Below are 27,800 nucleotides of genomic sequence, written 5' to 3'. Positions count from 1 at the left end.
TTATTTTTTTATGTCTCCATGGAAACTTCATTTGCTGGGTGGAAGAAGCTGAAAGTCAGGCTTTATAGGAAAATTAAACACATGCAGATATGATCTGGGGACAAGCTCTGTGTGTGTCCCGAGAGCCCAGATTGCACATATGCAGCTTTGGAGATAATAGCCTCCTCTGTAGCCATCTCGAGGTCAAGCCCTACTGAATCTGTCTGTTCCATGAATATTGTTAATTATCAGAGGCTCCTTCAAATATTTCTTGGTGTATGCTTTATTAGATACAAATTCTGGAAAGTAGTTTGGCATCATTTAAGTTAGGTTGGGGTGGGTTGTTGGATGGGACGTGTTTACAGTAAAAGCCAGCATTCTTCTTCTGAGCTTGGTGACACTAAAAACATGACATGAAAAGCTAAAGAAGTACCAAAAATAGTTTCTGAAGGGAGCACAGAAATTTTAATGATAGGAAATGATTACACAAATGTTGCTTGTGAGATACATGCTGGTTCTTGCGTTGAATTTTCCCTGAACATTCCCTAATAATACAAACAAATCCAGGTATGCTGTCACATGTGAAGACAATATACATATCTGTGGCATACCATATACAGATGCATGGATGGCATGTTTTTCTGCGAATTCTCAACCAGTAACCACCTGGCAGATATGAGCAATCTTTGCTTGCAATTTTTCCTTGTATTACTTTGTATACTTGGGGTATACAAAGTAATACAGACCTCGTGTAAGCAGATAGCCACTTTGGAGTAGCTCATTTTCTGAAGCTATGAGCCAATGCTAGAAGGGAATGTCACCTGAGGTCCACAGAAGCTTTGCCCACCCAGCAACTTGAGAGACTTCTACATTGTGACTGTGCTTCACATAAGAAAGAGCTAGGAGAGCACACATGGAGTATTACTACATTGTATAATTAATGTAGGTTGACACCATTTTAGCTGCCATGGGTCAATGCTCTGGAATCATTGCTGTAGTTTTACAAGGTCTTTAGGCATTTTGCCAAAGATTGCTGGTGCCTCACAAAACTACAACTCCCAGGATTCTATAGCATTATGCCATGGTGGCTAAAGTGGTGTCAAACTGCATTCATTCTCCAGCATAGCTCCCCCATGTAGAAGTACCAGCAAAGAGAGCAGATTACCGCAACACTCCATGTAGACCATTCAGAGTGGTGATCTCCATATGTTAAAGCGATTCTAAAAACAATAATATTGGGCTGTTAGCCATTGGCGTTCCTTAAGAAATTTTCACTGGTAAGTAAAAAGCCCAGCAGAAACAAAATGGAACTAAAGCAGGTATGTGAACACTGAAGATGTTTGTTGTTTATTCGTTCAGTTGTTTCTGACTTTTTATGACCTCATAGACCAGCCCAAGCCAGAGCATCCTGTCAGCCGTGGCCACCCCCAGCTCCTTCAAGGTCAAGCCAATCACTTCCAGGATACCATCCATCCATCTTGCCCTTGGTTGGCCCCTCTTTCTTTTTCCTTCCATTTTTCCCAGCATCATTGTCTTCTCCAAGCTTTCCTGTCTTCTCATTATGTGGCCGAAGTACTTAATCTTTGCCTCTAATATCCTTCCCTCCAGCAAGCAGTCGGGCTTTATTTCCTGGAGTATGGACTGGTTGGATCTTCCTGCCATCCAATGCACTTTCAGAATTCTCCTCCAACACAATTCAAAGATAGTGAACAACAAAGATAGTGATGTTGCATTCCCCCCTTAATTTTGGTGAAAGGGCCATTCCAAGGCTGTCTAGAAGAGGTTTATGTCTGGGGCCTTTCCTTTGAGAAAATGAAACTACCCATCAGAAGTAAGACACTCTAAGAAACTCTGTGCCTTATTAACTCTGGACACAGAGCTCAGCAAGCTGGATTCCAGGAGCTGTGCATGAACGGCTGCCACCCAAAATGTTTCCTTTGGCTTCAGGATGGTGACTTCATCCTTTTCTCCTTCACATTACCTCTTTTGCCAGTTACTGTATTAGCAACGTCACTTTAGAGACCAAATCCTTGCTTCTCTATTTGTCCCTCACCTTTCTCCAGCCACAAACACCAGCCTTTTCCTAGGACTATACCGTCGACGTAGCCAGGACTGACACAGAGCAAGGGCCCTTTCACACTATGTAATTAGAGAACTATGATTCCGCATCCTATGGAAACCTGGACCTTATAGTATCAGGAAGGGCATTTAGCATTCTCATGCCCCTTTCTAGACCGTAGTACCATAATTGGCATGTGTTCAGCACAAGTCACCTATACATTCCTAATTGGAACATGGTTATCTGAAAATGTAGATGCAACCAAATGCCATCCGTTAACTTACCTTTTCTCCCGGCACAGCATAGAAGGATTGTGTTGAAGGATCTAGACCAGCGGTTCTTAAAGTGTGCTCCGCTGACTCCTTGGTGCTCTGCGAAGCATACTGAGGAGCTCCATGCTTCCCTCCTCCTCCTCTTCTTTCTTCCTCCTCCCCTCCAAACTTTCCTTCCTCTTTCCTGCTCCTTCCCCTCCTCCCTCACTGCCAAAAGTCTTGTCCCTCAGCTCCCTTACCACCAAAAGCCTTATTTCCTCACTTTTCTCACTGCCCAGATCCTTTCTCCCTTGTCTTCCTTACTTCCAAAACCCTATTTCCCTCCCACTGCTCAGGAGGTGCTTTAACTGTGTTTTCCCTTCATGTCAGAAGGGGTTGTACTGGATGGCCTTTGGGGTCTTCCACTGAAACTTAACTGAAATGTTACATTTATGTTGGTTAAAATTGCTCTTCATTTTAAATATTGTATTGTTCTTTCTTTTCAATTAGTTCACACACTCTCCATCCACCACTGGCCCATTTGAAAACACAATGTTTCACAAATATATCCATGCCTGATATATACATAACAGATTATATAATATATAATATAACATATAAACATGTATTGGGTCTCCACAAGAAACTTTTGCTTCAAAATGGTCTCTGTGGGTGAAAAAGTTTGAGAACCACTGATCTAGACATTCATAGAGATGTATGCCATACAATTGTCTGAAGGACCTAGCAAATTCCAAGAAAGACCATTGAACTCTTGGTGCAGGTAAGTGAAACTGTGGAATAAAGGTTGCAAGGTTATAGGGGTCTTACTGTGTATGTACTTTTAAGTCATTTGTCTAATTATGTTGACTTCACACATTTGACAGGGTTTTCTTAGGCGAGGAATATTCTGAGGTGCCATAGATTTCCCCATTCTTTCCTACACTCCACCTGTTTCAGTTTGTTAGGAACAGTCCCAGTTCCACTTTTATACTACTTTTAAAATGCCCCTGTTTCTGACACTTCCTTCCACTTCTCTTGTATTTAGCTGCAAACAGAATTCAAAGTGCTAGAGTAGTTTATACTCAACTCCATGGAGGGAGAGAAGAGAAGGGATGAAATCTTTCCCTTCTCATCAGATTCAGGCAAAAGCAAACTTCTGCATCCTTCCCTAGCTTGTGTTGTCCTTCCCCGTAGTAACATTTGCCATCATGACCTCATGCTCACATCCTAGTTTTCATGTGTGAATTGTTGGGGAGTGTGCAATTGAGTAGCAGGGCAGAGGGGTGAGTACATTAAAGCAGACCAACCACATTACAAAGCTGTGTACCTCTGACAAAGTTCTGGATGCTTCCTCCTTGATTGGAAAACAAAAAAATACAATAAATTGTAATTTATTTCTTATTTTGAAAGCAGGATTCATTTTTTTTCTTGCAAGCCACTAGGATCTTCTTTGTTCATGAGTAAACCAGCACCCTTCTCACAGAAGGGAACAAATCTTTCAGTAAGTGTGGGTCAGTGTTTAGAGGGAAGTGATATTTGTGCAAAGATATATAGAGAAAAACTTGTACTCTGTCCTCTGAGCCAAATGACTTCAGTTCCTGCACATGGAGCGGGGAGGTGCAGAATAGAGGGAAAGGTTTGCCAAGAGCCTGGCTGGGGACTCTAATTGCTTCTGTATGTTCAGTCCAAAGGCAGATTTCATGAGCACATCGTGTGTGCACACACACCACCTGCATCTTCAAATGATGCTGATTCTGGATGCCTGCAGGACATGGCCACTTCCTGTTGAACAAAGAGGAAGGGATGGGGGTTGCTAGAAAATGGAAAATATGCAATTGTTCTCCTGCTTTATAGCAATTTAGAATTCTAATTGCCATGCAAAGAACAGATGTTGGGGCTCTGATAAGGATTAGTACTGGGGGAAGTAGGAAAGTGAAATTTCCCACTTCCGCCAGCTCTCATTCAGGGTCTTGGTTGAATCAGGCCACCAACATCTGTGATTTACTATTTCAACATTTACACCATTATGAAATGGTGTTATATCTTGTCCACCCTTAAGCAGCGACTGAGGCAGTATTCGCACTTGATGTCAGAGTTAGCCACAGCTGTTGGGCTTAGCCAACAGGGATTCATTTGATGTAGTGGGGTGGGAGAAGGCACATGTCATAATTCAATTGCACTCAGGGACATTTAGTATCAAAGAAATACAGCAAGATCTGAAGTTGGACAGCACTGGAACTATGTTCCCCTCACCTGTGGTGTGCTCAAAGCCAACGAAGTGGGGATCCAATTTGCAGCATGGGTTAGTTTCCCCAATCTCAGGACTTGATCTTTCTTCTCTAATGCTCAAGGAAAGGAGGATGGATCTCTGGGTAAGAGCACTGCTTAGAAAAAGTGTGTGTGTGTGTGTGTGTGTGTGTGTGTGTACATACATACATGTTATGCTTGGCATTTTATACTACTCTGTTGTACTCTGCGAAATTGGCTAATGCAGCATAGGCAATGTAATCATCAGTAGGGGCTCCTCTTAGATCTCAAACCGTGGGATTGTCCTGACCTGGCAATCCCAGGCATAAGAGCCTGTATCTGGTGCCATTGCCTTTTAGAATTAGACTCCCACAGGTTAAAACAGAAGATATGAACAAAAGAGGAAGCACCTGTACGAAACAGTATTGCCATGCCCCCACAGAGACTTTATTATTTTATCTAATTAAGACTCCCTTAGTCAGAAGGGATTCAGTTCTTTACTGAATAGTTTAGGAGAAGGAACCATAGGTAGTGCTTTCCCTTTAAGATTCACCCCCCCCCCCCCCACACACACACACACACACACACCTCCACGGATGGAGGCTCACAGCCAGATCCAGAATCTACCTTGAAGCCAGCCATTTAGAACAGTGTTTCCCAACCTGTGATGCATGGACCACCAGTGGTCTGCAAGAACTAAAATATGGTCTGTGGCCTCACCATTAAACAAGAGCAATTGGTCTCGCAAAACCCTCTTATAGTGCCGAGGCTTATTAATTTTAATTTTTTTTTGTGGGCGAGCAGATGGCAACTACTGGATGGCATATGTTCTGTATCAGAAACTAGAGCTAATGTGGTCTAGTCAATGCCATTTTCTGAATCATCACCCCAAATAACAAAACCGAATCTAAAGTTGACCAAAAACCAATTCGTAACCATTTCGGTACTAATGTTGGAAAGTAGTCTCTGGTCAAAGTGGTCCCTGTTCAAGTGGACCCTGGTCAAAAATTGGTTGGGAACCACAGATTTAGAAGAAGGGGCTGAGAAAAGCTAGGAAGCGAAACACATTGCATGTTAGAAGTGTTGCAAGTTGAAGAATCCCTGCCATAGGTGTATAGACAACAAGGCAAAAAAGGACACAGAAGAAAGGCACAGAATAAGCAAGAACTACAGCTGAGCCAAGCCTCCAACTTTTCCTACAAATTTTAGTTGTTAGTCCTGGAAAGAGTTAGAATTTTTATTTTTATTGCTCTATTAAATTCCTTATTAACTGTTCACATGTGTAAATCAAACACTGTTCCTGGCGAGATTAGAGCACCTTCAAGAATAAGCTCGGGGGACAGAACAGGTACCATTCCTCCAATAAGATGAGAAATTCACGCACTACAGCTAGCTTCCAGGCTATCCCTGTGAAAAGGGAATAGGGATTATGCACTGCTGAGTTTTGTGATTAATAAGAAGAATGTTAAGATAAGTAGGTATTTCGATCTGGTCTCAGGACCTCTTCCAGCCCACAGTAGAGCTGGGATCTGGCCTGTTGGAAAGGGGCTGGAACCTGATCTACAACACTCCTCAAAGCTCACTCTCCTCCAGGCATGAAAAAGAAAACCTTGCTTTTTCTGAGCAGAGATCCCATCTAGAAATTAAAGGGAAATCTTAACCTTATCAGAGAGCCAGGGACACTGGAAGCTGGACTATCGCAAAACACACACTTTTAGTACCCTCACTTAATCTTCCTACGAAGTTATAGAAAACTTGGGTATGCTGAGACATCAAAACTTGTATCTTTGCAATGTTATTTCATCACTTGAATACCTTAAAAGTATCGGATCCTGTCTGATCTTGGAAGCTAAGCAAGCTCAGTCCTGGTTAGAACTTGAATAAGAGCCAATAAATAACAGGTGCTGTAGGCTATATTTCAGAGGAAGGAATTGCAAAACCACCTCGGGGTATTTCTTGCCTAAGAAAACCCTATAAAAATTCATTAAGTTGTCATTGGTTGACAGGTAACTTGAAAGCATATATGAACACATACATAATGTATTGTATACTTTTAAAAACTGTACATGTTCCCAGAAGCCCATAGGTCCAAATCCTGGCAATTTTGCTCTCCCTAGCCAGACATCCACCCACTTTGTTCAGTGGCACTTCTAGCTGTTAGGTGACTCTCTATTAGGGACATGGTGGCTGCTGCAAAACGGGGAGAGAATAAATAGTTAACCTCCTCATACATCATGAGCAACCCAAAAGCCTCTCAGCTAGCAATCTCAGGAGGTCATATATGCACTGCCTGATAGTAGAATTATTACATGATTTTATGCAATATCCTTCTAGGTAGCATGGGCAGGATTAGGAAGAGCCCAAATTTGGGACAGTGATAAGGTCTAGGGAGCACCTGTCCTTGTCGACAGAAGAAGAAGACACAGATGAGTTGCAGAGAGCCCTGAGTCCTCAGTTACTAAAGAAAAGGTCACAGTGGCAAATATGTGCTACTGAATCAGAGGGAGGTCAGGTATTACTCCTTGCAGAGTTGGTGAAATAAGAGCAATTGGCCAGCAGTGAGAGATTGATGCCAAGGAGAGAAGGGGGCCTGAAACTGATTTGAGATTAAGAAATAATTCAGATATAAATGTAGAAAAAAGCTACAGACTGAGGTCAATGGAGAACTGAAGAAGAAAAAGTTCTGTAAAGATGGTGGTTCTGGTTAGTTGGAAATTTAAAATATTAGCTGCCCATTTCTCTTTCCTCGTTCTTATCATAAGGAAATAGGCTTCTGTAAGAAAGAAAGAACGTGAATGCTTGAGGTTCAGGGAATGGGAGGCTGTCTTGCTAAGTTGACTCTTCCAAGTAGTGGCACGGGGCATTGATATGACCTCTGAGATAGTGTTTACATAGGACGTGTCTTTGTACATGCTGAGGCCAGCTCGAGCATGACGGCCCTTCCAGACAAGGCCCATAATGTGGGAGCTCCTGCGGTTTTACAGAAGATGTCCAAAGGATGTCTCCGGTAAAACCCTGCTTTGTCCCAAATTAATTTGATACTCCATTAGACCTGAAAGACCCAGGTCTAATGGAGTATGGACCCTGTGGGGACTGAGACTACCGAGGGGTCAGTCTACACAGTTCAATTTGCTTCTTTGGGCCTGGTGGGCCCAGAGAAGCTAAGAGGGAACCCATCTCCTCCCCACCCACCCCCCACCCCCAACCTTTAAAAGAAAAGACAAACCCAGCCATCATTATGCCTTTCAGCATTGTTTTTGGAACATACCAATGTAGCACTCCAGGTGGCCAAATTGCCCCCCCCCCCCCCACCGGTCTCTTAGCACTACATTGGCATATTCCAAAAAACCATGCCAAAAGGCATAATGGTGTTGGGGTAAGTTATTTTCCATTTTAAGGCCTTTTGGGGAAGTTGTTGGGTGTCTCAGTGCCCTCTTGGAAGGTATCAGGAGGACATCTAGACACCCCCCAGGGAAAGAACACGATTTAGGGAGAGGTGTGTGGACTTAAATGCACTTCGGTACGGGTTTAAGTGTTGTCTGGAAGAAGTCTGAGATTTAGAAAATGCTTGGGAGAGAGGGAGAGAGAGATATGCATTGAGGATCAATTGAGTAAGGAATAACTTCATTGCACCTGTGTTCAGTGCACATGACATTCACAGGTTTGCAATGCTGTGCCTGTGTGATAAGTGGAGGGGACAGTCAAAGCAGGATAATCTACTCAGACCCATGATGATTATAGACAAGAGACACAGAGAGCATTTTCTGGTATTTTTCAATGGCACAATATAAGTGTATTGTGTCAGGAATGAGAAACCTTGGCCCCATCTACACTGCCATGTAATGTAGTTTCAGAATGCAGTTTAACTGCACTGAACTGGATTCCAATGGTAGTATAGACTCATACAATCTAGTTCAATGCAGTTAAACTGCATTCTGAAACTGCATTATAGGCAGTGTAGATGGGACTCCGGTCAGTTATTTTCTGGACCACATTAACAATTACAAGCTCTTGAGTTGTCATGTTGAGAACTGGAGCAGTGTCTAGTACCTTTAATGACTGTGTAGAAATGGGAATTTCCAGAAGAAGTTCTCTCTTCTAGACAATCGTTAAAATTACAGGAGCTGTCTCCACTTCTTACTCCAGAAACACCAGTGATCAGAGCGATAAGCAATAGAACCAAAGGTTGTGTGATTGGGTTGAAGGATCAGCGGATGAAAGTGAGAAAGCTTATTGAAGGAAAATGTGACCATTATTTCATGTAGATAGAGATCCAAGTACTACAGTTGTCTTCAGAACTAGTGTGTGGCTTCTTGCAGAAAGAGCGTGTTGCAAAACAATGTGTAGAAATGCACTGGAAGGATGGTGCAAGGTCAAATCTTAACGGTATTTTGTCCATCTGCCTGCAGATTCATGGCTCGGAGCTGGGCTTAACTAGGTACCCACTGAAGGTAACGTATGTATCATATTCATCACTAAAAACAGCATTGTCCCGCTCACCCTTGAACAGTCGCACCCAGATCTCGTCCTGGTCTTGTAACTCCAGCATGAGGCTCTGGCTCTGCATGATGCTTCGGTCACTGGCCTGTGCATACAATATGGCTGCCTCAGCCCCATTGTGCATGATGTGGAGGTAGGTCTCCTTCTGGTTCCAGGTGTGCACATTGAGACTGAAGAAGTACACGCCTGGCACGTAGCAATAGAACTTGCCTGTGAACATGTTGAAATGCCCATAGAGGTTCACATACTCTGTGTCGAAGATAAGTGTCTGGTAGTAGTCATTGCTGTGCAGAGGTTTCTTCCGTCCCACCGAAAAGGCAGCATAGTTGGTTTTGGACCGCTCCCCCGGGGCTCCCATGTTGCCTTTTTGTCCCTTGAAGCCTGCTGGGCCCTTTCTTCCTGCAGAACCAGCTTTGCCCACCTTCCCTTGGGGGCCACGCTCACCATGGTCCCCTTTCTCACCTGAGTAATAAAGAGGACATCACTGAGAACCACTTCAGCCAGCCTGTTTTGCTCAAAAAAAAGAGACAGTGATACATTTCAATAGTCTTCTCTCCTCTGTTCTTGAGGAGGAGAGATGCCTAGAATTAAAATGACTCAGTCAGTCCAGTTGATCATTGAGTAAGCATTATGCTCACCCTTGTGGTGAAAATATGTTTGCCAGGCGGGACGCATCAGAGGAAGTGAAGCTACCTTTAGTGTTAAATAGAATTGCCATTGAATTTTATCACAAGCAAACATAAAAGCAAAGTAAGAGGCTTCCACATAAATTAAGCATATGAAATAGAAATGCAATCTGAATCAATCCAAACATTAACAAGTAACTTTTATTAACTTTTGGGCATCAGGTAGAGGGAAAATCACTTAGCTAAGGAGAGGAACTGTGCATACAATTTTCCAGCTCCATCCATTTGTAAAATGTATTGAGAAGATTCAAGGGTTCAGCAATATTGGGCCTGCTTTGATGACACAACTTCTCCATCTTTCCCTTTCTGCCAGCCCAATCAGGCCATGTCCTAATGCAACCTCTGCAGCCCTGGGTTTGGTTCAAGACTAATTTGGCGGTTAAGGAAGCAGCTTGGATAATATTATAATAACAGTGCCTTCGGGCCAGGAAATTTATTTAGCTCATACATTTTATCCCAAGCAGGCCCCTCTGGAATCTAAAGAACCCAAAGTTCATCCAAAGATATCCACCCCACCCCAATGTCCAAAACAAGGAGGCTGAAAACAAACTTACTCCTGGTCTTAAATCCCACACTGTTGTTGCTCTCTGCTAAATGAATACAGTTTGGTTTTGACAGAGGCACTTGAGAGAAGGGACAAAACGACAGGTCCTAAAAATGAAACCATGGGCCTTCCTTGAGCAGAACATAGGATTGGCAGGCCACAACCTGTAACTCTCGCCATGTTCCTTTAAATTCTCTGAAACATTAAAAGTCAAGGCAGCTGCAAGCTTTTCCACCCTTCATCCTCTGGCTCTGTTGTCCACCCTTTCCCCCATCTCCTGCAACAACAAATAGTGGGGGGGGGGGGTATATCAGGAGCAACTTGAGAAACTGCACGTTGCTTCTGGTGTGAGAGAACTGGCTGCCTGCAAGGACATTGCCCAAGAAACGAACAGGTGTTTTACCATCCTGTGGGAGGCTTCTCTCATGTCCTCGCATGAGTAGCTGGAGCTGACAGATGGGAGCTCACCTGCTCCCTGGATTCGAACCGCCGACCTTTAAGTCAACAGTCCTGCCGGCACAAGGGTTCAACCCACTGCGCCATCAGGGACTCCGTGGAGGTGGGTAAGAGGACCCAAAGAAAGAACTGGCAGGAGACACTGGCAGAAACTGGGATTATTATTTTTTTTTGTCATAGCATTTCTTTTATTGGCCTTTAAAATGTCCCAGTTTTTTCCACCTTCTCTCATTTGCCCCCTTTGTCCTCAACTTCCTTCGGGTGTTGAAAACTGAATTCAAAGGGGGGAAAGCAATTTTTATCAACTAACTTAGCAGAGTAGGAGATGACAGGAGAGGCAAGACCAAAAATGTTCCTCTGAAGATGCCAGCCACAGATGCAGGGAAAATATCTGGAGAAAATGCTACTAGAACATGGCCATACTGTCCGGAAACCACACAAACTCCAGTGATTCCAGCCATGAAAGCATTCGACAACAAAATTTTACAGCCTTTTCTGATTTGTTCTCTTTTGTTGCCCTCTTGGCCACACTGTTGTTGGTTGGCCACATGTGTCCCACTTTTCATTCTCAAAATGCTGGAGGGTATGCAGCATGCAGCATGTTCAGAGTGCTGCTGAATTCCCATTGCTGCAGCAAGAGCTCACTGCAGAAGCTAGGTTTGGGCTCCCTCTAATTTTAATTATCACTCTAGAATTAAAAACAGCGCCAGGCACTTGAATGTGATGCCATCATATTTGAGAAGGTTATAAAAAGAGAACAGACAAATCAGTCATGGCTGCTATTACATAGGGTTGTCTGCGGCAGGCCTCAGGGTATCAGTTCCTAGGGGGCAGTAGGGGAGAGTTATTATCCTCTTGTCCAAATGCACCTGGCTTACCATGTACAAAACAGGACGCTATACAAGAGAGCCCTTTGGTTTGATGATCCAGCAATGCTTTTGTTAGATTTATGTGGACAACGGCATTCTAAGGTAATTGCCCAGAGTGCCTCAGAGCAATATTAGGACACTGTAGCAAAGTTAAAATAGCTCTCGCAGAGCCAATTGGCTCCAACAAGCATGCCACTATTATGTTGCCTTCACCGGGACTCATTCCTAGGAAGATGCTCACCAGAGGGCAATTCACACCTGTGTAGCTGGACATGTCTGGATGAAAACCCAAATGATTCCACTTAAAATTCATCCATTGCCTTCAGGCCTTGGGTGAATAAACAATCAGGCAGAAATAGCACCAAATTCACCAGCACAGATCTCTAGCAAGAAGGGCTAGCAGAACCCCTGCAAGTCAGTTTTCTGTTTGCTCACGGTCCCATCACTCCTCTCCTTCCCTAATGTCTAAGCTCTGAATCCACATAAGTGGACTCAGTGCCCCTTACCTTTCAGGATGGTAATGTTGATTTGAGGCAAAGGCTGGTACACTGGGTATGCCGCAAAGCCCTCAGGAGGATCACAGCAACGTACACACTCGGACCCTCTTGACTGCTTGCTGTATTTCCGATATTCATTCTCAGCTCTAGAAGGCAGAAAGGCACAGATAGGCTGAACCACAGGAAGAAAAACAGAGAAAGGGGAAACTGAACACAATAACAACCACATAACTCCCTTTTGGACCTGCCAGTGTGAAAACAGGAGATGCTTTCTGTCCTTTATAGTTGTGTAGAAGAGAGGGTCTCTGCAGACATCACTTGTTGCCTGGCTGCATGGGAAGCAACATCTGCTGAAATCCTTTCTTCTTTTACACATCTCTTGAACGACAGGCGGTATCTGTTGAAGGGCAGGCAGCTCCAGCCCAGCGTACCTCTCCAAACGTATCTCCTTCTACGTCCCGCCTAGGAATTTAAGATCTTCTGAGGAGGCCCTGCTCTCGGCCCCACCTTTATCACAAGTGAGGCTGGTGGGGACGAGGGACAGGGCCTTCTCGGTGGTGGCCCCCCGCCTGTGGAATTCGCTCCCCGGGGAAATCAGATCATCGTCATCCCTCCTCTCTTTCAAAAGGAAGTTAAAAACTTGGATATGGGACCAGGCCTTTGGATAATCTGGCAGACTGACAAGGACAATGATGACTATAGCTTTGGAAAGGATTATGATAATGCTGAATGGACTTACGGATTACAGAACTCGGCGAACGTTGGCCACCAGATTGGCTCTTCTTTTTATTAGTTGCTATTGTATTAATTTAATGTTTTAACTATTTATAATTATTGCTGTTATATATTTTTACTATGTTGAATTGTTGGCATCGAATTGTGCCGGTTGTAAGCCGCCCTGAATCCCCCCTTGGGAGTTGAGAAGGGCGGGGTAGAACTGCTTGAAATAAATAAATAAATAAATATCTCTACTTTTGACTCTACCCTCTTTATCTTAGGAAATACTCAGATCCTCCTATTTTATGTGACTGCAAGTACAGAAAAACAAATGGAAGGAAAGGTGGAACCTGTTGCCATGAATTACAGAAAGCTAGGTCTAAACATTGATGTTTAGCTGGAGCTTATCTGTTACAAACAAACAACCAATTTATCTGCACTCTCTTATTCTACTCTCTCTGGCTTCTACTCAAAGGCAAGTTCAGGCCTTCACCTGAGCTGGCATAGGTATCTGTAGCAGGTGCTGAAGGCCAACTATGCATATCCTGGGTCTCTTCCTAATCCCAGGCCATCCACATGCTTGCGGCTAATATAGGCCCCTTCTACACTGCCATATAAAATCTACATTATCTGCTCTGAACTGGATTATATGGCAGTATAGACTCATAATCTAGTTCAAAGCAGATAATGCGGATTATCTGCTTTGATAATCTCAATTATATGGCAGTGTAGAAGGGGCCATAGTTTCCAGACCCTCCAACATTTCACAGATGAAAACTAGGACATGTGTACACAAGCAACATCAGAGTGTGGTCAGGATGGCAAAAGTTATTAACAAAGCAGAAGTAGAAGAGGCTGCTTGCTTTTGGCTGAGATTCTGCTCTCCTTTCCCCCAACTGAGTGCAAATAACATCTGCATTTTAAACTCCATTTATAATAATTGGCAAAATGGGAAGTAGTAGAAGAAGAAAAAATGGGGATATTTTAAGAGCATCTTAGACTCCTTCTACACTGCCATATGAAATCCAGATTAATGCAGTTTTTGAATTGCATTAAACAGTCAGTGTACACCTATATAATGCAGCTTGAATCAAACTGAACTGCATTATATGGATCTATACTGACCATTTAACACAGTTCAAACTGAATTTCTGGTTGCAAAAGTTAACCGGACTACTTATGCCAATGATGGAAGATTAATCAAACTGGAGGCAGCTATATTAGATGTAATGGCTGTAGCCAACCCCCCTTTGGGCAACCCAAGACCTTTGATTTAGTGGCTAGTAAGTTCAAACTGAATTATTTGGCAGTGTAGATCCAGCCTACATTGAAGAGAACTCCAGAAAACTTAGGCAGTTTCTACATTGCCATATACAACCCGGATTATCTGCTTTGAACTGGATTATGTGGCAGTGCAGATTCATATAATCCAGTCCAAAGTGGATAATGTGGATTATCTGTTAGATAGATAGATAAATTTTATTATGGTCCAGAGACCCTTATTGCACTGTAGCATACAAGTTATACATGAGATTAAGAACATCCAGTGGATAAAATTTGCAAACAGTAAAAGCTGCTTAAAACACATGTTGGCAAAAAAAAAAAGGTAAAAGATTATCTGTTTATAATCTGGATTATATGGCAATGTAGAAGGGGCCTTAGAAAAATCACAATTCTCTAAATTAAAGCAGCTGAAACATAATAGATGTGAATGCTGTCCCGCACACCATTTGAGGAGCACTGAGTTCACTCTGCACACATCAGCACTGGGTTGGTGCCAGTCAGCTCACTTAGTAGTTATGCATCTGTTAGTGAGACAGATATGCCCTCCAGCTGTACCCATTAAATAGGTACAACGTCTTACTTTCTCCTCACTTGTAGCAGGCTGCTGCTGACTGGTGCCAGATTTGGGTGAATAAAATTGGCTTTTTCCAGGAACAACAGATATTCTAGCTTGAAGTTTGCATAAAATTCTCGCAGCTCCAAGAACACAGATATTCTAGCTCTGTAACTACCACATTCAAGAGAGAAGAAGGTACGCATCTTTGGAAAGATGTTTCCAGTGCTGTGCCCCCTTGTGCTTTAAAACAGGGCCCCATAATTCCTAAGGAGTTGTCTGTCTGAAATCATAAACCGGCAAGTGATTTGCAAGTCTCTGCAGGGGAATGGGAGGGAGAAAAATGTGAGTTCAGTATACAAAACATTGCCTAGGCTATGAATTTTAAATGTAAAACTGTCACATTGGAATCAAGATCCACTTGCTCCTTGGACAGCTAAGCAGCCTTCAAAGATGCAGCTATGTTTATTATCATGTGTATTACATGAGAATGAAGGTGGTGGCTCACAAGAGATTTGATGAATAAATCTAGGAAAGGGAGTAGTTCTTGCTGCTATTTTCCATGAGAGGGGAAAGAGGTGAAATAAAATTAGTAGCGCAATCCCTTTCGCCAAGTCAGAATAGATCCACCATGAGGCAAGATAAGGCAAACATCTCAAGAAGCAGTTTTTGGTCATCTTGAACTGGCAAAAGCAAATGGTCTGTAACTGATTTTGTGGTTATTGTATGTTTCGTTATCAGATATGAGATTTCCTGCCCACTTTGCTTATGTGCACTCTAACTGAATAAATTGAAATAATAGCATTTGTTGCTCTGCTTCAGAGAGCAACAAGATTTGTGCTAGCCTTGTTCTGAGCCTCTATCAAAACTGTTTCAAAACTTTCCTTCAGGGACCAAAACAGCTTCAGATTGGATGAAGATGTGAAGCTGTACCAATTTACTGAGGTGGACTAAGTGTATAGACGGGACCTTCGGAAACATGGCCCTTTGCGGTACGGAGTTACATAATGCAATACTCAATCTACTTAAATTAACCTTAATTTTATGCTTCTGATACTGCCATTACAGGCTCTTTTTCAGTCATTTAAACCTCCTCCATAGCCATTATCAACCAGTAGCCTTTGGCTTCATTTAAAGTGGGGCAACCCAACTGAGTTAACTGCACATTAACTGTGCATGGAAATGTACATTAATGAGGTTAATTGGGCTTTGAAGTACATTATGAAGTTAGTTCTTTAACTGACACACTTCTACCAAAAAGCCATTCGACTCTATTGCCCAGGTAGTAGTAGTAGTAGTAGTTGTTGTTGTTGATGATGATGATGATGATGTTGTGTGCCCCCAAACCATTTCCAATTTATGGTAACCCTAAGGTGAACTGATCACAAGGTTTTCTTGAAAAGATTGTTCAGAAAGGGCTTGCCTTCACCTTCTTCTGAGACTGAGAGTGTGTGACTTGCCTAAAGTCACCCATAACTTTCCACGCCCAGGTGGAGAATCTGTTCTCCAGAATCATAGCCCAATGCTCAAACCACTACACTACTGCAGTTTCTGCCTAGGGATATTATATATCTAACTAGGCCCCCATGAGCGAGCCAAACAGCACACAATTAAAAGGCAAAGTTGTTGCTTATTGTTACTTTCTTCTCCACCATCCTCATGACCCACCTGGAATTGTGATGCTGGGGTGGTGGTTGTGTTGGTGCTTCAGGCATCTCTTCCACATCATGCTCATTGCAACGACCCTGGAAGAGGAGGCAGGTGAGCAGAAGGGCACATGTTACCAGTGGTCCCTTCATTGCTTCAAGCCCTATAGAAGAAAAAGAAGAAAGAGTTAGACACGTAGACAGGCGCGTAGCCAGGATTTTGATTCGGGGGGGGGGGGGGAGCTGAGTTTGATTCGGGGGGGGGGGGGCTGAGGATCTACCCCAGCAAACCTTTTGTATCTTTATCCCAATACCCCCATGCATATAGGATATATTGAGCATGGTGATCAGATCATGATATGAATAAACATAACAGTTTAAATAATGTACCAGTAAGGCCTTCTTGCAGACCACCCTGAGAATTGGGGGGGGGGGGGCTGAAGCCCCTCAAGCCCCCCCCCCTTACATGCCTGCACGCAGAAATGCTGGAGGGAGGGAGGTGTGGAAGAGGAAGGAATAAAAGAACATCTCACTTCATTACAATTCTGCTGAGGTCTCTTTCACACTATATAATTTTAGTTGTTTGGTTCCATTTTAATTGTCATAGTTCCACCCTATGAAATTTGGGGATTTTTAATTTGGGGAGGCATTCTGAATACCTCACAAAATTTTAAATGTCGTAGAAGGGAGAAATGGCAGTTAAAGTGGTATCAAATTGCTATGATTGTGTAGTGTGAAATAGATCTGATTCTCAGGAGGAAGGTAGGAGTTGATTGACTCTGCCAGCCAAGCAGAACATTGACTCGAATATTAGCTGAGAGCAACAAGCATTTAAACCAAGCAAAGATGGGGTGCCCAAGAGCTACTCGCCTCTGCACAGCAGCCCGGCTCCAACAGTTATTTCTTTGATGGCCAGTTGAATGTTAAGGGGAGGGACATGTATCTTAGAACACAAAGTGGACAGACACCAGGGAGGAGTGCCAATGGTGGTTCCTGACAGATATCCACTTTGTGCTCTGATATCTCTGTAAAAGAAGGGAAGGGAATGCCATACTTAATATAGCTCTTTCACTCCAATCCTAGGAGCCCCCGGTGGCACAGTGGGTTAAACCCTTGTGCTGGAAGGATTGCTTACTGAAAGGTTTGAATCTGGGAAGCGGGATGAGTTCCCATCTGTCAGCTTCAGCTTCCCATGCAGGGACACACAAGGATGGTAAAACTTCTGAGCATCCCCTGGGCAACATCCTTGCAGACGGCCAATTCTCTCACACCAGAAACAACTTGCAGTTTCTCAAGTCAGTCCTGACACAAAAACCCCACTCTAATCCTATAATGAGGGCTACTAGAATGTAGTTATAGACCAGCAATTTTGAGAGCTATTTATACACAATCAGCTTCCTATCTGAGGTGATCTGTATTATAATACCCATGATTCTCAGCCAGTCTGACCAGTGTTTTCATCAAAGCAAGGATCATCAAATATAATCTTTGCCATGCCAAGAAATGGGAAAATGTTACAAGTGGAAAATTGAAGGTGGGATTGAGAGTGAAACATCCCTTTCTCCACTCATTCCCACTTAACAAATTCCCCCTTCACCACCATTTTGCTATAGAGGTTTTCTGGGCTTGCATCTCTTACAGAAAGAATAGCTAGCTCAGCAGCATGGGCAAACTGGGCAAGAAAAATCCCAAGGAGACCTAAAAGGTCCCGTTTCCAAATTCCCATACTGTCTCATATAAATTAAAAATGCAGACATGGGTGGATAAAGATTGGAAAAGTTTTTGATGAGAAAAACCACAATTTATCTACAACACATTTGATGTTCTGATTCACTGCCTTCCTGGTGCCTTTTGGCTGCCTGCTACAGCTATCTAGTAGCTCTGTCCTAGGACAAGCCTGTAATTCCACATCAGTTTGCATGCGAGTACAAAAACATACATGAAAATGTGCCTTGCCTTTATTCTATCATTAGCCAAGGCCATGTAGCAATGCCAAGGAAAACTGGGCAAGCCTCCTAGGATTTGTGGTCAAAGAGCATCTGGGAATATTCCCGGGGAATAAATTGCTCAGCTAGGTCAAAAACCAGAACCAGCAGATTCTCCTGTTAATGGTAATTAATGTATCACAGAGCAAAACGGTAAGGTACATGAAGCAAAGAGCATTGCTCTAAGCCATGTGCAAACAGGAATTGTTCTCATGCAGGCCATATTTATGGACCAAGCACCTAGCCCTCACATGCATGCATGACAGCTGAGCCACCATCACAAGATATGGGCAAAGAACAGGCAAGTCATTCTACAGTGTATTCAAGAGTACATGATCTTTATTACAGATAAAAACTGTTTTGAAATGTATTTGCTTTCTTCCAACTGATTTATGGGAAGTGCAGTGTTCTGCAGATGATGAAATCTTAGGCCCTGCAGAATTATAATTCTCAAGAGTGCTTGCAAGAAGCTATTTTAAGAAATGCCGGAATATAGACCCCTTTGCAATGAAACCAACATTCACGATTCTCAGTGCATAGTGCAAATATACCTGTGTATGCCAGATTCAGTTTTCTCCCATGTACTGTATTTATATTTTGAAAACAATATGGATGTGCTCATGGTGTGTCTCACATAAAGTTTGTTAACAGCATAGTCTGTAGGTAGAACTAGCTAATATAACTTAGCCTACTAAATTTCTAATAGCATACATTTATATGAGTTCAGCAATGCTCATGCTGGCAAACTTTGTACATGGAGATATATAAGGCTCAAAGCTTCCGACATTTTATTTTTAAATTACAACTCCCAGAATCTTAAGGTGTATGCTTTCATAACAAAAATGAATCCTGGCCATTGTATATGGCATATCTCATCTGTACATAGAACTGGCCACGTTTGTATGTGTGCATGCACACATACAAATAGAGAAACATGTGTGCTAGGCTTGGGTGATCCAGATCGTTAATTTCTTTATTCGTTATTATTTCATAATTAGAAGCGATATTGATGCGTTTTAGCAACCCGGAAGTGTTTTGCCCATATCGAAGCCGCATCCGCCATCTTTAAAACGACTTCCGCCAGTTTCGTTAGTGATGTCACAGGTGCTGGGATGCTGGGAATGATGGGCTTCCAGCCAATGAGGAGAAGCCAGGTATTGGGGAGTGGTTTCTGAAGGGCGGCCATTGGCCTTTAAAAGTGGCTGTGCGTGCCTCGTGGTCCCATTTCTGCTGGGGAAACAACGGGGAAAGGAGGGCTTCAGGTTGCTGTGGCTTTTGGGTCCAGGGTGCTGGGTGCTTGGGAGCAGGGAGGTGCCTACCTTGCTGTGGCTGTGGCTGTGCCTGCCTGTGGGTGCCACAGGAGAAGACAGAGACCAGAGGGTTGGGAGGAAATCTTTTTCCTTTTTTTGTAATTATTTAATTATTTAAATTTTAATTTTAAATTTTTATTTTTTTAATTCTTTTCTTTTTTAATTTTTTTTTCTTGGGGAAAAAAACAAGGTAGCATTGTTAGCTATTTGTAAAAGACGTATAAATATGACTTTAAAGACAAAAAAAGTCCCATTTATAATTCAAACCCCTTTTTTTCTTTTATTAATTTTTTTTCTTCCTTGGCGAAAGAAAAGAAGCCAAGTACTTGGGCTTCTTGGGTGTGCAGCTTTCACTGTGTGTTACACTGGTGTCTGTGCTGTTCAATCCATTATTCTCTGCCATCCTTTTGACAAGGGGACTTCTCCCAGACAGTATCACCACTGTGCTTTGTAATCTGCTTCCTCTAAGCAGGACCATTGGCTGTCTCCTGGCAACTTTGGCCAAGTGGTCAAACCCTTTCTGAATCACCACATTTGCTGTCTCCTGGCAACTTTGGCCAAGTGGTCAAACCATTAGTGTATCACCACTGTGCTTTGTAATCTGCTTCCTCTAAGCAGGAACATTTGCTGTCTCCTGGCCACTTTGGCCAAGGGGTCAACCCATTACTGTATCACCACTGTGCTTTGTAATCTGATTTGAAATTTAATAATTTAATTGTTTTTCGCAGTGCAATTTTTATTTATTTGTTTATTTATTTATTTTATTTCTGTATTTTTATATTATTTTATTATTAATTTATATATTTTATTAAATTTTATTTTATTATCTTACTACTTATTTCATTATTTATTATTTTATTTCATTATTTTATTATTTATTTTATTATTTTATTGAATTAATTAATTAATTTTAATTGATTTTAATTTGTATTTTTAATTAATTAATGCATTTAAATGTCATCCTGATTTTTTTTAATTTGGTTTTGGTTAATTGAAAGTTTTATCAGCAAGAATCAACCGCAGAGGGAGTGGGAAGCTTCAGAAGTTCCCCCTGTCCCGTTTGCGCAATAGTGTCCACCATTAACGAATAGATTTGTAATAAACAAAATTTCATAAATTTCAAAATTTTGAAATCGAAAAATTCAGAAGTCAGAAGTCCTATAAAAATCAAAACGCCAGCGCCCCCTAGAAACGAAACGAGTTTAGAACCAATTTTTTCCTTGATCACCCAAGTCTAATGTGTGCCATTGATGTAAAGCCCTCATATATGAACCAAGTATATTGTTTATTTAAAGCAGTGGTTCCCAATCTGTGGTCCGTGGACCACCAGTTGTCCCCAAGATCTAAAATGTGGCCTCACAGTTACTACACCATTGCAAGAAGAGTGATTAGTCTCTCAAAACTCTCCTATAGTGTGAGGCTTATCAAATATGGTTTTCTGTAGGTGAACAGATGTATGGCATATGTTCTGTATCAGAAACTAGAGATGATGCAGTCTATCCAGTGCAATTTTCTGAATCAGCACCCCAAATAAGCGAATCTAAAGTTGACCCAAAACTGATTTGTAGCACTTTTGGTACTAATGTTGGAGAGTGGTCCTTTATCAAAGTGGTCCCTGGTCAAAAAAAGGTTGGCACAGTGGATAAAGCACTGAGCTGCTGAGCTTGTTGACCGAAAAGTCACAGGTTCGATTCCGGGGAGCGGCATGAGCTTCCGTTGTCAGCCCTAGCTTCTGCCAACCTAGCAGTTCGAAAACATGCAAATGTGAGTAGATCAATAGGTACCGCTCCGGTGGGAAGGCCACATAACCTTGGAGGTGTCTATGGACAATGCCAGCTCTTTGGCTTAGAAATTGAGATGAGCACCAACCCCCAGAGTCAGAAATAACTGGACTTAATGTCAGGGGACAACCTTTACCTATATCCTACCTCATCACACTCAGTGCATAAGAGAGCTTGACCACATGCAGCTCTGCTTAGTTTCAGCATCACATGCCCCAAGACTACAATCTATTGTTATGCACAACAGCAGGAAAAACCTTCACAGATGCCCAAGTGCAGCCCTATGGACAGAGGGTCACAATTAGACAAAGAAGACTGTAGTCTCCATGTGGGCTCCAGTATTACAGAACTGGCATCCCTTGGTAAAATCTGAGCATAAGCATTTTGAGATGGGCTGCATAATCTTGCATGACCAGTCTATTTTAGGCTATTATTAAAATAGTATGGAATCATTGTTATGAAACAGTATTTTATATTTAGTGAGGGAGCCAATCTATTTTAGTTGTTGTTTATAAAGCTGTGTTCTGAAACACTGGAATGTGAAGAACCCAAAATCTAAAGAAGCATCTCATTACCCCACCCCTCCCTATCACCTGTTATTCATTATAAAACATGAAAAATCTCCTAAGAAGTATACAAGAAACAAGTAACAGCATGAACAACTGAATACATCATTTAACAGTAAGAAGAAAGCCACACAAAGAGGTGAGCCAGACATGCATCCACAATGTGTCTGGGAGAAATATATTTGCACGCACATACACACACATCCCGAGAGGCAGGACACATAACTGGACAAAAACAGGCTTATATATGTGGCGATGAGAACAGAGACACAAACAATGATGTGTGCTATGAGACTCTGTTTGTTTTTTCCGGTTCCCTTTGGCCACCCTCCATCGCTCAAGTTCCTGATATAGCAGCCGGTGACATCTGGGAATACAGAGCTGTCATATCCTGGAAAAATTCCTATCTGCTGTAAGTACCCCAGTACTTGGAGTTCATTTCACTGAGAAGACATTGGAGGGTGGAAAGGAGGACTGGATCCTATGTCCTCACCTCACTGCTATCAAACCGCTTGGACAAGAGCTCAAAAGAAAGGAAACCACACTTGGACTGGGAAGACCTGTGGTGGTCCACATTTGCTCACAGCCAAGTGCAGGGAATTACTCAAAAGCTGTTGGTGGCAAGAATGCCAGCAGGCATAGGATCCAGAGAAAGAATCACTGTTCCCATTTCCTGTGCCAGAGCAATAGTGTTTCACTCAGACTGGCAGGTAGGGTTTGTCCTCGGCTGACATTTCCACCAAAAAATATTTTATGGTAGGATGGGGTTTCCCTGCAGTAAAAAAACAACTCCTCACTTATAGAGGAGGGGCATTCTGGGGATGTTTCTGACTTTGTACAAACCAGTTCTAAGAAGGAATTGATAATAATATGGTGAAAAACAAAAGCAACCTCCCAGCTCCATGGACATGTATATTATGGTTCTCCAGATGTTGTTGTTCAGCAACTTGCATGATCCTTCACTGCTGTCTGTCCCACAACATCTGGAAGGCCATAGCAGGGGGAACACCAAAAAATTAAGATTCTGCCCCTTCTAACCAGTTCCCTTCCCCTATACATAAGACATCTAAAAACAACCAGCCTCCTAAAGGCCTTAGTTCCTTCTGGCGGAAGAGGCATTGTAGAAAATTCCCAGGGACCGTTCAGCTGTTAAAACCTCAGGCAGTCCCTGCATCCAACCTAAATATGGTATCAATCCCAGTTCTTTTGTGTGCGTGCTCACAAAGTTCCCCAATGTCCTCCTAAGCAATTGATCCCAGTTGGCTGGCACCTACCTTTGGGGCAGGACTAGAGGATGCCAGAGCCACTGCTTGTCTTTGCCTTTGTTCTTCTAGAGCATCCCCTTCCTCTGAATAAGCACTTTTGCTGCTGCCACCACTCTGTTAGTGGGGTAGAGAAGAGAAATAGCTGGCAGCCCTGCGTCTCTCACCTTCAGATCCCAGGCTCTAAGCAGAAAATACGCTTTCTGAGAAGTCAAGAGAGAGAGAGAAAGAGGGAAAGAAAGGGGCAGATACTGCATGCCGGGCCCTCCTCCCTCAGATGGGAGCACAGCTGCCGTTAACCATATGTATACCCAGCACCCACAGCTGGAGCAGGGAAGGCAGGTTTCCTTTGCCAAAAAGTATCTCCAGATGTTGGGGTCCAAAGCCAGGGAGGGAGGGAGAGAGGGAAGGAAAATGCTGCCTAAAGCAACGGAGAGCAAATTGGCAGGCCAGACTAACAGTTCTGAAGCTGTTGTCAGCTGGCACAAAATCCCACTGCCAACTCACCTCTGGCTGTTTGATGTTGCGCACCCCACTTCGATCAAGTAACAAGATTTTCCAGGCACACTGCCCTTGGTTCTGGCTTCGTTTGGAGAAGAATGCATTTCGTAGACTTACTATAAAGCATTTATAATGTTTACTTTGTTTGCATAAGTATTGTCATGTGTACTTGATTTACATTTTTTGCCTGGTTCAGTTACACAAGTAGAAGTTTAGTCACATATATTCTCATTGAGCAACAGATCTGCCACCCTCATATCCAAAGTGAGGGGGGTCTCTATACCTGAGGATAAACCCAGCTCTCAACCTTAGGCCTGTTCACTCTGTTCCAGAATCTCCTTCTCTGGGATGCAATATTTACATGCCAAACTGCAAGTATCTGGTGAAGTGTGATTGAGTAAAGGGTAAGCTGGCATATTTTAACAGTGAAGAGACTGTACTAAGATTTAGGAAGTATAAATCTGGTATCTTCTTACTAAATAAATTCAGACAATATGTTCTTTTTCAGCCAGAGCCATCACCATCTGGAATATGGGGGCAGTAACACTTAAAGAATTGCTGCAAGGGTTAGAAAATATTGTATGCAATGCACTTTGTGATCCAGTCTAAAGAGATATATTTCTAGAGGGATGAAAATCAAGATGACTCCATTGTTTTGGCTGTACAAACAGCCAACTGCTCCTCTTCATGAACTGCTTATATTCCAGCTAAGACTTTCTGCCTGAGTTTGCTCCCTACCCTCTCCCCCCTTTCTACTCCGTCTTTTCCTTTTGTATCTGACATTCATATAGTCAACGTGAGGGCAGGTTCTGTCTTGTTTACAGCTGAAAATATGTAAGCTACTTTGGGAGCTTTTTCAGCTGGGAAACAATGCGAAAATGTTACAAATAAACAAACTGGGTTATGCTCTGTACAGATATGCTTTGAACCAAATACATAGAGGAAGGCAGGATATAAAAATATTGGGGAGTTGGAATACTAAAAAAAGAAAAAGGGAGGAAGCGGAGTTCTGTCTACATTGATGTTTTAACTCTTGCTACCAGGAAATATAAGAAGCAGAAAGCTATGTGCAGCCATGATGAGCCCCGTTCTAACTGGCACTTTGTCATGGGCATCCTTTTAGTCTTTGGCATAAAGACAGAAAAGAAACTTTGCACATATATGTCTCAAAGGCCCCTTCCATACAGCCCTATATCCCAGAATATCAAGGCAGAAAATCCCACATTATCTGAGTGTGGACTCAGATAACCCGGTTCAAAGCAGATATTGTGGGATTTTCTGCTTTGATATTCTGGGATATAGGGCTGTGTGGAAGGTCCCCAAGAATGTATCCTCCAAACCCAGTTTTCAGTCCCTCAAGATTTACGCCCTAGAGATTTAAGCACAGAATTGTTCCTCAAAAAGACAGGGATAGTCAAAGGCCATGGATATAGCTTGGCAGCTAACAGGACAAGTATACAATACAAAACTAAATGGTCACTGAGCAGCACAAAGCAGCACACAAGCACCCTGGGAAGGGGAAACACAGCTCCCCAGCGAAGCAGTTATGAAAAAACAAAATAGAAAACAGTTTAAAAACACAGTTTAAAAACACAGGTTAATGTAGCAGGTATGGCACCATGGGGGGAAGACTGATAGGAGGGGTCAAAGCACTAAAGGGGAAGGGAGGGGTACATTACAAGTGTAGTAGTATTTCAGCTGTAATAGGTTGCTCTAGCTACATTCCCAACAGGGTGTTGCCTTGTGGGGTTGATCATCAACCATCTAATTTTAAGTGTTGCAGCACAAAACTTAGCAACACTGTAAGTTTATTGTAGTACTTGAGTCCAAAAGCAGCAGGATGGAATAATATTTTTCAGTGCAACCTGGATATTTTAGAAGCTACCATGCATTGCTGTGGCCAAACTTCCCTCCCTCTTTCTCTCCTCCCTTCCCTCTTTCCTTCCTTTCCTTTTTTTCTTTCCCCCTCTCTCATCTTTCTTCCATCTCTACCTGTTTCTTTCCTCCCTTTCTTTGCTCTTCGGTTAATCCTTCCTTCCTTCCCTCTCTTTTTCCTTTCACTTTTTTATTTCCTTCTTCCTTGCTTGTCTATCTTTCTTTCTTTCCTTCTTTCCCTCCCTCCTTCTCTCCTTCCTTCATTCCCTCTCTCCCTCCTTCTCTCGTTACTTCTTGACTGTCCCTTCCATTTAATATTGTATTTATATCTTACATAGAAAGAAGGAAAGGAAGAAGGAAGGAAGGAGGGGCAGGAAGGAAGGAAGGAAAAAGGGAGCGGAAGAAGGGAAGGAAGAAAAAGAAAGGAGGAGGGACAGGAAGGGAGGTAGGAAGAAAGGAGGAAGGAGGAAGGAAGGAGGGAAAGAAAGGAGGGGGATGAAGAAAGGAGGGAGGGAAGGAAATGAAGGGGAAGGGAAATGAAGAAAGGGAAAGAAGGAGGAAAGGGAGGAAGGAAAAGAAGGAAAGGAAAAAGGAAGGAGGGACAGGAAGGAGGGAAAGAAGGAAAGGAAGGAGAAGGAAAGAAGAAAAGGAAAGAAAGGAAAGGGAGGAAAGAAGGGAAGGAGGGACAGAAGGAAGGTCCTTCATTCAAGCACCATGGACCTTCCTCACCTCCTCCTCCTCCTCCTCCTCCTCCTCCCCTCCCCCTCCTCCCCTTCTTCCTTGCATGGAGCACTCCGTTGCTGCTGCTGGCACTTTCCAACAGGGAAAGGAGGAGGAGAGTGTTCTCCTGACATAGGAGGGGAAGAGAAGGGGCTGCATGCGGCAAGCCTCCACCTCCACTCCACTCACTTGTATGTGTGTGTGTGGCCGTGCACGTGTGCCTGGCTTTAACGGGCCGGCTGTTTCCCCGCGAGGAGGAGGAGGGGGCGTGGCCATGGGTCTCGGTAGACATGCAGTTTTTCCTTTGTGGACATGCAGTTTAGAAGTCCTTTCTGCTTTTTGTTTTCATTGTTTGTTTTTTTTAGTGGAGAACATACATTGGGTTGTTAGGGACATAGTGTCCAAATTTGGTGTCAATTGCCCCAGTGGTTTCTGAGTTCTGTGAATAGCAGAAACGAACATTACATTTTTATTTATATAGATGGTGTAATGAGATTAGTTCTAAATAGGACAAGTAGGCAAGACGGAACAGTGTGGGTAAAGCATTCTGCTGTGCCTGCTCAATGTAGGATCTTGACCCATGTCTTGCACTGTCAGTCCAATACAACACCATGGTTAGTGATATCTCAAGATGCTGAGAGATTAGGAGAATGTACAGATTTAAATCCACCATCTTGTTTTTCATCAGGGGCAAGTCAGGGTGACCAAGACAGTCTTAGTACTGAAACTAAGCCTTAGCCCAGACTGAAATGGGACCAGATGATCTGTTTGCTTCACGACTACCTTAAAGTCCTAATCATCACTAACACAAAAAGTTGCCTTCCATTATGTATACTTGCTGACTCTTCAGTGTACATAAAGGCCTTATTAATGAGACATGCCAAGATGAAGCTCAGTATTAGCTAGCTCGTTGATAAAAAGCTCCATCTATATGTTCATAATACTACTGAAATTTATTTAAAAATGTATCTTCTTTTCTAAAAAATATAAATTAAAAATTCAGTGACATCACATATATAGAAGTCATGTCTGTAAGGGAAACACTGGCATAATAAATAATAGAAAAGGTAAAAACGGTAATGAGTAATTGGCGGAATCAATATTTTGCCATGAATTTATCCCACTAATAATTCTTTGAGGAAAAATAGTGGCCTAAGTGGATGACTGCTTTCCAAAGTGAAATCTGCAAAGAAATGGCTCATATAGAACCAGCAGTCTCTACTTGCTGGTTCTGTACGAGAACATTACGGTAATGCTCTATGACAACCACAAACTGTAGTGGTTTGAATGTGGGAATAGGACACTGGGAGACCAGGATTCCAACCACAATTTAACCATGTAAACCCAATATCTGACATAGGACAGGTCATACGCTCTCAGATTATGGAAAGAGCAAACTCGCTCAGAGCAAATTCTGTCAAGAAAATCCCATGGTAGGTTCACCTTAGACTCACTACAAGTGAGAAATTTTGGGAAGGCACACATCAGCATGCCTTATGTGAGCTGCTTTAT

At 42.7% G+C, this 27,800-nt stretch overlaps 1 protein-coding gene across 2 annotated transcripts; it reads right to left on the bottom strand.

Moving 5' to 3' along the window:
• Nucleotides 1-421: 421 nt before the first annotated feature.
• C1QTNF1 (C1q and TNF related 1) lies at nucleotides 422-23,458 on the bottom strand. Of its 2 annotated transcripts, XM_060764343.2 has the most exons (5): nucleotides 23,205-23,458; nucleotides 16,311-16,452; nucleotides 12,098-12,234; nucleotides 9,037-9,498; nucleotides 422-4,071 (listed from the first exon to the last, which is right to left on the bottom strand). In XM_060764343.2, the coding sequence occupies exons 2-5, from the start codon at nucleotides 16,439-16,441 to the stop codon at nucleotides 4,028-4,030; spliced, it is 774 nt and encodes a 257-aa protein (XP_060620326.2). In that variant the 5' UTR covers nucleotides 16,442-16,452; nucleotides 23,205-23,458; the 3' UTR covers nucleotides 422-4,027. The 2 variants fall into 2 exon arrangements, with proteins under 2 accessions (XP_060620326.2, XP_060620324.2); XM_060764341.2 differs by lacking the exon at nucleotides 422-4,071 and having other exon boundaries at nucleotides 7,839-9,498.
• Nucleotides 23,459-27,800: the final 4,342 nt, after the last annotated feature.

This window comes from Anolis sagrei, chromosome 2 (genome assembly GCF_037176765.1).
Source record: "Anolis sagrei isolate rAnoSag1 chromosome 2, rAnoSag1.mat, whole genome shotgun sequence".
Lineage (NCBI taxonomy): Eukaryota > Metazoa > Chordata > Lepidosauria > Squamata > Dactyloidae > Anolis > Anolis sagrei.
Note: the sequence above shows the minus strand (reverse complement) of the source record. Positions and strands in the feature narration are given on the sequence as shown.

What these genes read in the sequence shown, in the direction of transcription:
- C1QTNF1 (XM_060764341.2), bottom strand. Translation starts at nt 16,441, where the DNA reads ATGAAGGGACCACTGGTAACATGTGCCCTTCTGCTCACCTGCCTCCTC. An exon ending in CCCCAGCATCACAATTCCAG is followed by an intron (nt 12,235 to 16,310) that starts GTGGGTCATGAG and finishes TCTGCCTTCTAG; the next exon opens with AGCTGAGAATGAATATCGGA. An exon ending in CAACATTACCATCCTGAAAG is followed by an intron (nt 9,499 to 12,097) that starts GTAAGGGGCACT and finishes TTTATTACTCAG; the next exon opens with GTGAGAAAGGGGACCATGGT.